A 13,739-nucleotide genomic window follows, 5' to 3' on the forward strand; every position below is an offset into this window, starting at 1 on the left:
TTTCAAAATCCGATTTCCGATCATTTTCCGATCAGCCAATCCTGATCCCAATTGTGATCATGAAATTTGCTCGATCGCCGATCGGGATCTGATTTTTTCCGATCCTGATCCTCAACCCTAGTCAATGCTTCTCTATGGGAAAAGTCACTTCAGGGTTGAGCCGATCTTGAAACAATCTCTGACCTCGATCCCACTGGAAAAGATTGGGTCAGAATTCCAATCGCGATCGTGAAATTTACTCGATCGCTGATCGGAATCCGATCTTTTCCGATCCCGATTGCTCAACCCTACTCTCCAATAGTTACCATAATTAAAGACCCAACATCTGCCATACTATTATGATGGATTCTGGGAAGCTGTTGCTGTCAGAGATGATGTGTCATGTAAATTGCTTTATTGTATTATATTAGAATAACACGGTATTCTTAACTATGGAATACACTTTTTGGCCAAAAGTTATACATTTTAGAATCACATGTCTATATCAAGTACCTTGGTGTTATAGTGAACAATAAGATTTCTGTTCATAAAAGACTTCATCAATGTTATAGATAAATTACAATGATGTCAAAAGCCAAAACAGTTGGGGGTAGAATTTAGAAAATTAAGAAAATGTATTCTTTAGGTGCAATCTATGCAGGGCCATAAACACTTGATGCCGCGCATGGCCCAAAAAAGTTGAGGGAAAGTGAGCATAAATATTTTGCATTTTTATACACCTCCCTGTACCTCCACCTATTATGGTCTGGTGTCTGAAGAGACCACAGAGTATAATAATGTCCCGTCCCATTCTATCCAAACTTGTTTGACCAGAAATGAATCAGGAACCCGAGCTACCCAAACCTGAGATTATATGGATCTTGGAAGGTTCGCCCATCTCTATTGTTGACTAAACTTGGATGCCTCCTTCAATCCAGTGGGTCTTGCAGCTTGACATCAAGTAGTATAGATATGGTGTATATACTTTATAGTTTTTGACATGTTTAGTGATGGCAACTAATGTCATAATGTTTTTTGACAGTTTAGATTGTTTTTTTTCATATTCTTTATTATACAATTCTTAACCTCCTTATTCCTGATGCTGTAGATGATGGGATTCAACATTGGGGTGACCACCGTATAGAGAACAGATACAGTCTTATCTGTCTCAACAGAGTGGGAAGATGGAGGTTGGAGATAGTTAGATGCAAGGGTTCCATAATAGAGGGTGACAACAGTGAGGTGGCAGGCACAAGTAGAAAACACTGCATGTCTTCCTCGTGATGAGTGGATCTTCAAAATGGTGGAGATGATGTACACATAGGAAATCAAAATCAGGAGAAAACAACATAAAACAATAGTCCCCGCTGCTATATACATTGATATCACATTAAGCCAAGGATCTCTGCAAGACATTCTCAAGAATGGAGGTACTTCACAAAAGAAATTATTGACATGATGGGTCCTACAGAAGGGAAGTCTCCATGTAAGTGGAATTTGTATGGATGAGTTTATGAACCCTAAAATCCATGGTATTAGGGCTAAGATAATGCAAAACCTCATGTTCATAATACTGCCATAGTGCAAGGGTCTACAAATGGCTACAAACCTATCATAAGCCATGATGGCGAGTAACATGCACTCTGCTGCTCCGAGGAGTAATGAGAAGAACATCTGGAAAATACAAGCCCCTACTGAAATTCTATTGTCTGTGGATATAGTATTTATGAGGATTACAGGTACTATGGTGGAGGAGAAACAGATGTCAATGAAAGAGAGATTACTAAGGAAGAAGTACATAGGAGTGTGTAACGTTGGGCTGATCCTCACCGTAACGAGAAGAAGAAAATTCCCTGCCAATGTGATAATATACATCAACATAAACAGAAGAAACCCTATGACCTGGAGTTGAGGATCAGTAGACAATCCGGGCAGGTAGAACCAACTTGGTAGTGATTGATTGGAGTTTTCCATGGAATTAGCCAGAACCTTGAGCAAAGAACAAATTTGAAGATGATTAATGTCTTGGAGTAAACTTGGTCATTATATAAAAGGATGTTAATGAGCCCCACAAAATAATATGGATGTAGACAATGAATTATATCTGTGTGTTTCCCTTGAACATAACCATATTTAAATTTGTTGACATTTATCAAAAAATTTTCAGTTTTAAGAAAATTCTCTTTTTCCTTGAAAATTTCCAATGGATACCACCATAAATACAGGAACATTCTATGGTCTGGGAGCCAGGAACCCCAACCATGATGTCCATATTGTAGACCCTAAGAGAAGACTAATAGACTAGTAATCATAGAATAATAAGACTTTAATAATAAATTATATTCCATCTGAAGCACATTATACAGTAAGTGGCTCTATCTCAAGACTTTCTTAAACCACTTTATGATAGGTCCATTTTCCAGGTTCTTTTTTTGGTGATTTTTTTTTTGCCTGTTAAAATGTGAAAAAGATGGGGAAATGTGTCTGTTTTCACATTTTTCCCCATTATTTTTAATAGAAAACGATCAATGTTACATTAAATTTCAATAGTTTTGTGTCCCTGGTTTTGAGGCTAGAATCTGTTATATGGGCTTGGTAGTAACGTTCTCCTAGAACTCTCTCCACCCAGCATATCACATAACCTCTGGGTTGAGGGAAAACCACATCATGTTGGCTCCCATATCTGTGTACAACAGCAATTGGGTAGTCAGATACCATAATAAACCTCCACTTCCTTCTCTCTGGGATGTCTAGGCAACGGGTGGACAGGAAATGGTTGACCGACTTCCCATAACAATGAAACAACACTGGCCAGACACTAGACCTCATAGTTAGACATGACCTATTTCATATTTTCTGGGTACTAACAGTGTTTCCCGATACTAAGACACCCCAAGGACTCACAATAGGGTGGAATTCTGTAAGAGAAGGAGAGACACAAGAGCAATAACATGAAGCATGTATCAGCACAGTAGTAGACAGGTAATACAAGGAAATGGAATCCCACCATTAGATGGGAAACCACAGGTTAAAGGATGACGGTGGTGGCTGTTGGTAAGAGAGCAGATCAATGGTGATAACAGACAACTGACCCACCCTAAATAATACTTTTGTATATGTATTCTTGCATACTGGCCCTTAAATGAATCAACACTGTCCCTCACTATCTTTATAGATATCCTTATAGTCAACCCAAATCTACAATACCGGTCCTCACAGACTAACAAGTGGGTGCTATAAATCCAAACTTAGCATAGATGAGCCATGAAGCAACACAAGACTGGTACAACCAAGGAGAAAACAAACTAGGAGGCTGAGAATTATACTCTATGTTCATAAGAGACAAGCTGTATTTTCCTGATGTCTTGATGCCCATTGGGGTGGCCATGCTTGTGTAGTTGTTTCTCCACTATTCTTTGTCTACCAAGCTGACTGAGCATGTACAGTAACCACCAGGATGGCTAACAGTAGACCGAAACATAGAGAAGGGCAATCCTGGGCACACTGGATAACCTATGGTTGGGCACCTTATGTATATTATTATGTAATAATCTGACATCCCTTTAAGGCAGAATGAACTCAGCCAAATGGAACATATAGACATACAAACTGTATTACTGTATTAACCAGTTGACGGTTAAGTCTTAGTCCATATGTTCTTGCAGTGTTAAGTATCTGCATGAAATTGGAAGTGAGGATTCTGCTATAACACTAATAAAGGCAGATATGGTTTGTTACTATCCCTGCCTTTCCGATTGAGTGTAGACAGCGTCATGATGGGGCTAGGCTTTGGATCAGAAGGGAAAAGTAAAAACAAATAAAAAATCACCAATGCCTACATGCTACATGTTTTAGCCCCGTTTCCAGCAACACAACACTAGGTGTCCGCTACATATATATATATATATTATCATAGCAGATGGTAAGATTACAGTATTTTTGGTTAAGGCACCACGTTCCGAAATGTTTTATGTACCAAAATGTGCTGCTTATTTTTGAACCAAAGCCAAGAAGAGTATGTACCATACACCCCTACTCATCGTGATGCCAGTAAGTACATATGTGTGTGTCGGGGGGTAGGGTCTAGAGATGAGCGTGTAGTACTCGATCGAGTAGGTATTCGATCGAATATTACGGTATTCAAAATACTCGTACTCAATCGAGTACCCCTCGCTATTCGAATGGAAAGTTCGATGCAGAACCAGCATTGATTGGCCGAATGCTATACAGTCGGCCAATCAATGCTGGTTCTTCTCCTACCTTTAGAAGTCTTCTCCGTGCAGCTTCCCCGCGGCGTCTTCCGGCTCTGAATTCACTCTGCCAGGCATCGGGCCTGGGCAGAGCCGACTACGCATGCCCGCTTGTAGTACGGACAAGTATAATTTGATCGTATGTTGCCTACCCCTGAAACGAGCATTTTCCCCCCATAGACTATAATAGGGTTCGATATTCGATTCAAGTAGTCGAACATTGAGGGGCTACTCGAAACGAATATCGAATCTCGAACATTTTACTGTTCGCTCATCTCTAGTAGTGTCACTTCCTAGAATAGGTTAATACAAAAATTCTCAGCATCCCCACCTCCCCATGAAATGGCACCTACACTTTAATAATTTATTCACTATTCAGAGAATATTCTGGTTTACCTTCATTTACATAATAAGATGGAAGCATTTCCAAACATCCAAAGGACTTACCTTAAGAATGTGAGGTTTTCAGAAAACTGGTGACTTACTTGAAATATATAATTGACATTGCGTTTATTCCCAATTTGTGAATTTTTGAGACTCTTATTAAAATTTGATTAAAATTGATTCACAGAACAAATTTGGAATTCACATTATTAAATTATTGAACACAATGTTGTTATTGATAGAGAACAGGAATAAGAACATTAAAGGGGGACACATTGCTTATCAGAGAGTACAATGAGACATAGTCGGGCCCTCGTTGAGAAAGATCGGGTACCAATTTGGAAATTTAGAAATTTCAGATAACCCTTTAATTAGTTTATGATTATTATTACTTTTAGAATTTTTTCTTTCACCTACCTTAAGACCTTCTGCTTATTAGTCCACCACGTAAACTTGACATTATGTCTTGGTACAATAGTAACAATAATACTTTCTAATTTCTAAAATTTAAAAAAATTAAATTTGGGAAATTTTAGATTTTTAAGAACATTACATAGCCTACTATTATTTCTTGTCTATAACATGACTACCTATGTGTCTTTTGATAGCATGGCCTCCTATCTGGGATAGATAGGGCAAATACACACTACCTTGCTGTATTATATATAAGATGTTACAAATCTTATCATTATGTAAATGAGTACTTGGATAATTGATGTCATGATCGGAGCTCTCAGTGCTTGTTATAGGTCTCCTGACATCCACTTATTTTAATATTATGTATAATCATGTTCAAAGATATCATAACATAACATCAATTTTTTTTTGTTCTAAGGAACTAAAAATTTTAAGCAAAACTCAGACATTTTAGGAAGCCAGACAGATTGCGGTGTGATGGAATGTCAGAAAGGTCTATTGTATCGGTACGTCCATGACCACCTGGATCTTACTCTTCTTAGCATTCATGGTCACCAGGTTACTCAAAAGTTCCAGTGTGTTGCGGCTTTTCCCTCTGCTGTCATTTGCACCTTCCTTGTCTTCTCTGTACCCATATGGGAACCTACTCACCCTTGATCTTTCTTAAAGGGCCTGCAAGTGCATGGGTATAGTGTCCCCATCCAATCCACACTGGCCTCTAGTTGTAATAGTTGTAAAAGAAACCTTACCCAATACAAAAGTTCCTGAGCAAAATAGGTTCCTAGCTAATGTGTTCCTGCATAGATGTGCTATACTCGTGTTCATTCTAATCACTTGTATTAGCTTATCTAACTCCATTCCTGAAACGTGATCTGCTAATTTCTTGTGTCTAACTTTGGTTCATTAGTGACCTCCACCCTGAACTGTTACTTGGACCTCTGACTGTGAACATACCCTTCCAGCCCTGACCTTGGCCCATACCTGACACTCCTACCTGATTGCTCAGTGCTAAGTACCGGTGTCTCTCCACATGCCTGGGTCAACCATGACCTGCACAGGGACCACTCATAAATGTAGTGACCTGGTGTTCTCCTGCAGGAAAGTACAGATGCCTGTATAGAGGTTAAAGGGCAAAAACCAGGGGACCTCTTAGATGACACCCTCAGGGGGAGCTCAAAGCCAAGCAGGTTAGGTCAGGCAGCGAGTCCAAAGCCTATGGAATTCTTATTTCAAGCCACATACAAAATACATTTTCAAGATCATATAAGTGAATTAATTTTCGTCTTTGTTTTCCAAATCTGTGTAAAATAATTGTAAAGTGTAATTGGACAGGCTGTCAATTATTAATAAGATAAGATAAGATAATCTTTTAATAGTCCCACAGTGGGGAAATTTAATATTTAACATTTGACTTGAAACATAGCTTTAAAGCTAATAGCTGACTATTGTGTAGGTGGAGAACTGAATGGTTAGAATTTCGACCAAGATTCCATATTTGCGAGAGAGATCTGCTATACTAGAGTAAAGATTTTTTGTAGTAAATCATATGACAAAGGAACACATATGTAATGGAGTATATATAACATGACATGGTGAAGGAACACATATGTAATGGGGTATATATAACATGACATGGTGAAGGAACACATATGTAATGGGGTATATATAACATGACATGGTGAAGGAACACATATGTAATGGGGTATATATAACATGACATGGTGAAGGAACACATATGTAATGGGGTATATATAACATGACATGGTGAAGGAACACATATGTAATGGGGTATATATAACATGACATGGTGAAGGAACACATATGTAATGGGGTATATATAACATAACATGGTGAAGGAACACATATGTAATGGGGTATATATAACATGACATGGTGAAGGAACACATATGTAATGGGGTATATATAACATGACATGGTGAAGGAACACATATGTAATGGGGTATATATAACATGACATGGTGAAGGAACACATATGTAATGGGGTATATATAACATGACAGGGTGCACTTGGCTGCCTTAAAGTGCATTCAGGGTTAAGAATCATTATTTAGTGAGTCTTGCCACAAAAAGTACAGCAGCCAAAGGAACTCTTGAAGTCTTTTTTTGTAAAATCCAAAAACATCTATTGTGATAAAGTGGCACAAAAATCCACAAACCTACTGTTGTCAGACACCCTTAGGCTGGGTTCGCACAGGGTTTTTTGGACCGGATTTTAACATGGAATCCGCGTTGGAAACCAACTCAAAAAACCGCCTCCCATTGAATTCAATGAGTTCCTTTTTCGGCAAGTGGTTTGTTCCCGCTCGTGGAAAAAATTAGCATCAGTCCCTTTCTTGACGTGGATTCCGTGGATGTCTGCGGCGCGACACTCCCTCCTGACTAGGCCCATTCCTTTGGGCCTAATCCAGAGTGGGATGCCACGACTGGATGCCGGTGCACTGTATGTGCTGCATCAGCATCCAGTCGTGGCTACCCGTTTTCTGGACCTTCAGGTCAAATTTGGTCCAAAAAACCCTGTGTGAACCCAGCCCTAGTGTCCTTACTCATGAATGTCACAAAAGAATCTACAAACCTGTTGGTTTCAGGCACTTACGGTGTTCTTACTAAGCACAAGTAAACTGATTTGGAACGAGCTGGTTTTGTTACAAATTTAAAAATTTTGGGTTTGGTTGAAGCTAAGATTTTTGCAGTTCACCACTCATGAACCACTACTGTGTTGACCCCAAAGTGTAACAAATGGATGGCCAGTGGAGGTGAATAAACAGAGCAGTCATACTCACCTCTCCTGGGTTCCGTTGCACCATCCAGTGTGGGTCCCTTTCCTCTCTAGGCCTCTTTCAGCTGCCTCAGCAGCCCGCAAGCATCATGACATCGGTACACACACTGGAGCTGCTGATGTTATTATGGAGACTCGAATATGATATGAACCCACACCAGATGCCGAGACTGAACCCAGGAGAGATGAGTATGACTTATGTTTCCACACTTCTCCTGGACCTCCACTTATTATATTTTATGGTCTGAAGAGACCACAGGGTATAATTATAGCTTTTGCAGTTTGGACCAAACAAATTTGGGGTCCACAACTATACTGTCAGGTGAACATTGCAAATATTTGTGAGACAAATTTTTTGAGGTTCTCCCAGCACAAGTCGTTGCCTATGTACCCAATGAGTGTCTGAAACAAGTGGTGAGTAGATTCTTGGGGCATTTTATCATGGTGAATTTTAATAATTTTTCAGTGAAGATGTGAAGTGTTCCTTTAGCACCAGGCATGATCCTTTGCAGCAAGGAGACACATCATACCCGTATATTTCCAACTAAAAGATCTCCACATTATTATCAATAAGTCTATATATATATGAATAGTAGTCTGCTCTATACAAATCCACAGATCTCAACCGATTTGGGTGAAATTTGGCACACCCCTCTCCACCCACAGGAGCAGAATACTGCGCACATTACATCTCGCTAGCTTCCACCCCTCATGAGATTGGGGCCCCTAAATTTAAGCCCTATGCAGATAATGGGGAAAAATGAAAGCAATGAGGGGAAAACAACAGTTGTGACTGACAGGGACGGATTATAGCGAGGGCGCCAAAGAGTCGCTGCTAAAGGGGCCGCACCACCACACACAACACACAAACATTTCACAAACATCACACAGACAGTACATACACCAACCCACAAGCAAAACACCACACAAATACCACAACACACCACACAAACACCAGACCACTCTAGACATACACAACACAAACACTACCCTACAAATACCACAACACCACCCCATAAATACCACACACACACACACACACACGCATGGACCACACACATGCATGGACCACACACACATATGCAAAGACACTCAGATAGATGCACACTACACACACAGATGAACAGAGCACATGTGTACTCACATACAACTACCGTACGCATGGACACTTGCTCTGTTCATGCAGAAACACATGGCTCACACGTGCATATAAACGCATACATATACTGTACACAGACCACACATGTGCATGCACACACGCATACATACACATGGATCACACGCTCGCACATGGGGACATGAAACTGTGGGCAGAGATGGGGGGACATGAAACTGGGGACAGTGATGGAGGGGGGACATGAAACTGGGGGCAGAGATGGGGGGACATGAAACTGGGGACAGTGATGGAGGGGGGACATGAAACTGGGGGCAGATGAAGTGGTTATATGAAACTGGGGAGAGATGGAGGGGGGACATATCATTTACGAGTGTCTGTAGGAAGATTATAATGTGTAGGTGCACATGAAAAATGAAGGAGAATGGGCAGAGTCAACAAAAGTGGGCAGAGCTAAGTTTGCCATGGTGCGCTGCGCACTCTGCATATTTAGTGCTTCTTTCTGCTCTTCAAAAGTTGGGAGGTATGCTTACCTATCCCTGGCTTCACTGTACTTCCAGCTGATGGCGGCCATCTTCAATGACGTCCAGGACGTCACCTGACCCGGGGGGCCTGTGTCTTAATGCAAAGGACACAGGCCCCGGTCATGTAAAGTCAGGGACATCACACAAGTAGGCCCGAAGCCTGCCCGGAGAGGTAAGTAACACAGTTTTTTTTTAATGTTCCCTTACCTCTCCTGGGCCTCCAGTCATTATACTCAGGAGTCTTTTCAGACTCTCAAGTATAATAATACTGTTTGTGGGGCCCACGGTGTCACTTACCGATCCTGGCCGCTGGAAGGATCAATATGCAGGAGTAACTCCAGCCAGTAATGTTCTATAAAAAAAAAAAAAAAAAACACGCAACGGTAGTGGATGTCGCTGGGCCCCCTAATGTCCCGGGCCCTGTGGTAGCCGCTACTGCTGCTACCTTGGTAGTTACACCCCTGGTGTAAATGTTTTATATGTTTGTATAAGGTGCATAAATTTTAATTTTTAGTAAAAAAAAAATAGTTAAAAAAATAGTTGTAATAGTTTATACTACATGATATGTATTGAATTGTAAAATGAATAAAAATGTTGAAATGAAAAAAAAGTTGTTGTTTACATCAATGTTACAACAAATTAGTAAAATGCCAAAATAATAAAAAATTAAAGTGGAAAAAAATATTTACTGTAGCACTCTCAAAATGTCAATTTCAGTGTGTTACTGAAAATTTTACTTTAGCACAACCAATAATATAACATATTTTCTGCGAGCGAAGCCACCGGGTATTCTACTAGTAAGGTATAGTTCTCATTTGGCAACTGTTTCCTTAACCCTTACCCAACATCTGCTGTAACATTACGGACATTAGACGTGGCACATAGAGATGAGCGAGTGGTATTCGATCGAGTACCACTCGCTATTCGAATGGAAAAATTTGATGCAGAACCAGCGTTGATTGACTGTAAGCGGCCATTTTCTTGTAGTGCAGGCATGCACAGTCGGCTCTGCCCAGGCCCGATGCCTGGCAGAGTGAATTCAGCGCCAGAAGATTCTGCGGGGACACTGCACGGAGAAGACTTCTCGGAGAATCCAGCCCGACCCTCACTCGTGGACTTGGTAAGTTCAATTTGATTGAACGTTGCCTACCCCTGAAACGAGCATTTTCCCCCCATAGACTATAATAGGATTCGATATTCGATTCGAGTAGTCGAATATTGAGTGGCTACTCGAAACGAATATCGAATATCAAGTATTTAACTACTCGCTCATCTCTAATATTAAGTAGTACAATTATGAAGTACAAATTGTCCCACAAAAACATAAACCCTCGTATGGCTTTGAACAATTTAAAAATGTTATGACTTTTGGAAGGCGCAAAAAAAAATATGCAAATGAAAAAATTAAAAATGGCTACCGTTCAATTCCCAATCATTAAGAGAACCGGTCAACTGTTCATTTGATCCATGCAGCTTAGTTGGGTAAGATATACCTTGTCAGACACCAAGATACTATAGGTCACATTGCTAGGATAGAGACTCTAAACCACCCAATATTAAGCTCTTATTTTATCCTAGACTTCCCAGGAAAAACGTCTTTGAAAAACCTTGACCGAACGTTACTCTTACTCTATACCAGTATTTCCCACCGTTTCCAAATTTAGGGCGGCGGGGCTCCTATACCACATAACTTTTCCCTAAAAGATTATCTTCCCAACCAGGGTGTTCGGTTGGGTTTCTGTGGCATCCTTATTGGGAATGAATGAATTACTAAGTAACAAGTTCCACTCTCACCCAAGACCACCACAAGGTCTAAGCTCCTTTTCTAGTCTAGGTTACTGAAACTAGCTATATTAGGTCTATTAATATATTACTTCTCCAAAAAGTTTCAATTAGCATGAAATTTTTTCTTACTGTCATCTAAACGAGGATGTGTCCTATGGTCCAATATATCTTACAATGATATAGATAATATATACATTATATTCGTAATAGTAGGGTATAAGCACCAAAATGAGACCACATTGACAGTACTGTAGATAATGACCTGGAACATGGCATCTGATCTTCATATTCTGAGTCAGCATCACTATGATAACTTACATTGGGATGTTTTTAGACGGTTTTGCCTGTTTTTTGATATTCTTTATTATACAATTCTTCACATCTTTATTTCTGATGCTGTAGATGATGGGATTCAACATTGGAGTGACCACCGTGTAAAGAACTGATATAGTCTTGCCCATCTCCAGAGAGTGGGAAGATCGAGGCTGAAGATAGATGGACATAATGGTTCCATAATAGAGGGTGACAACAGTGAGATGGGAGGTACATGTAGAAAAAACTGCACGTCTTCCTCGCGAGGAACGGATTCTCAAAATGGTGGAGATGATGAAAACATAGGAGATCAAAGTCAATAGAAAAGAGCATAAAACAATGATCCCAGCTGCTACATATATGGCTACCTCATTGAGCCAAGGATCGGCGCAGGACAGTCTTAAGAAGGGAGGCATTTCACAAATTAAGTGGTTGACATGATGAGATTGACAAAAGGGAAGTCTCCAGGTTAGAGGAACTTGTATGGTGGCATCTATGAAACTAATAATCCATGGTATTAGGGCTAGAGTAACACAAAACCTCATGTTCATAATACTGCTGTAGTACAATGGTCTACAAATGGCTACGAACCTATCATAAGCCATGACGGCAAGTAACATGCACTCTGCTGCCCCAAGTACTAATGAGAAGAACATCTGAAGAACACAAGCCCCTACTGAAATGCTCTTGTCTGTAGATAAAGTATTTATGAGGATTACAGGAACTATGGTGGAGGAGAAACAGATGTCAATGAAAGAGAGATTACTCAGGAAGAAGTACATAGGGGTGTGTAACGTTGGGCTGATCCTCACTGTAACGAGAAGAAGACAATTTCCTGCCAATGTGATAATATACATCACCAAGAATAGAAGAAACCCCAGAACCTGAAGGTGAGGTACAGTAGACAAACCAAGCAGGTAGAACCAACTTGGGAGTGTCTGGTTGGAATTCTCCATGGAAATACCCAGAACCTTGAGGAATGAACAAAGTTAGATGGTCAATCAACCGAATTCATGACTAAAGATGTGTAGGTCTCTAAAGATTTGCTTATTGTCAGGTTCAGTTCAGACACTTAAGCCCCAAGATTTGTTTCAGGGTGAATAAGTTTGTCACAAACCGGAAGTGAAGATATTATACTTTGGGGTTTCTTCAGATCCAAGAGTATAATAGGTGGAATCCCAGGGAAGGTATGAAAGAGTATTATAATTTGCAGGTATCGAACAACCAAGCTTTGAGTTGAATCCAAAATTTCATAATTTCATATTAATTTCATAATCATAACCTTATAGTTATAGAGAAAAATTTTAATCCACCCGACCCAACAAATAAACAAGGTCATCTCTATTGTATAACCGGTATAATGAGGTCCCTGTCATGTAATGCTACTTGGTAACAGGACACCTGCAGAATTTTGGCTACTCCTTGAAAAGGAAGTCTTGACATTGATATCATAGTTCAATAGATTGGTGTTGTTAGTTTTGGCTACCAATATCAGTGTACTATGAAGGGGGATTCTGTGGACTGTCCATAGCAGGGCCTTCAGGATAAGGGAGGACACAGGGTTGTCTTAAAGGATTTTTATAGACTGATCAATTTTTTCATACTATCTCCATTGACTTCCAGAGACAAAAGTCAGCACTTTCGAAAAATTTCATGATTTTTCTTTATACACATTGGCACATACATACACAGGCCAGTCACATTAATGTGACCACCTGACAAAATCCAGAATAACCACCTTTGGCAGAGCAGACCGCTGCGAGACCTGCAGGAAGAGAGGGGATGTTGTGATGATGTCACTGGGATGTTGAGCCATGCCGACTCCAGTGCTGTGGCCAGCTGTGCTAGGTTACGCGGTTGAGCATCCATGGCGTGAACAACCCGATCGAGGTGGTTCCACAGATTCTCAATTGGGTTCAAGTCTGGGGAATTTTCTGGCCAAGGGAGTACGGTAAACTCATCCTGGTGCTCCTTGAACCACGCACGTACACTGCGAGCTTTATGATACGTCGCATTGTCCTGCTGGTAGATGCCATCATCCTGAGGAAATACAATTCGCATGTAGGGGTGAACATGGTCCGCAAGGATAGATGCATACTTGTGTTGCTCCATCGTGCCTTCCACAATGATGAGTGCACCCAGATGGCTGATGACACGTGCCTTCTGCCATTGGTTAT

The 13,739-nt window shown here is 40.4% G+C and overlaps 1 protein-coding gene and 1 pseudogene across 1 annotated transcript; both read right to left on the bottom strand.

Annotated features, from left to right (window-relative positions):
• Nucleotides 1-889: 889 nt before the first annotated feature.
• Nucleotides 890-1,953, bottom strand: LOC142213383 (olfactory receptor 8H1-like; annotated as a pseudogene).
• Nucleotides 1,954-11,564: 9,611 nt separating this feature from the next.
• On the bottom strand, nucleotides 11,565-12,518 carry LOC142213016 (olfactory receptor 5G9-like). The gene has a single exon (XM_075281160.1). The coding sequence runs from the start codon at nucleotides 12,516-12,518 to the stop codon at nucleotides 11,565-11,567; it is 954 nt and encodes a 317-aa protein (XP_075137261.1).
• Between the last annotated feature and the right edge of the window lie 1,221 nt (nucleotides 12,519-13,739).

This window comes from Leptodactylus fuscus, chromosome 7 (genome assembly GCF_031893055.1).
Source record: "Leptodactylus fuscus isolate aLepFus1 chromosome 7, aLepFus1.hap2, whole genome shotgun sequence".
Lineage (NCBI taxonomy): Eukaryota > Metazoa > Chordata > Amphibia > Anura > Leptodactylidae > Leptodactylus > Leptodactylus fuscus.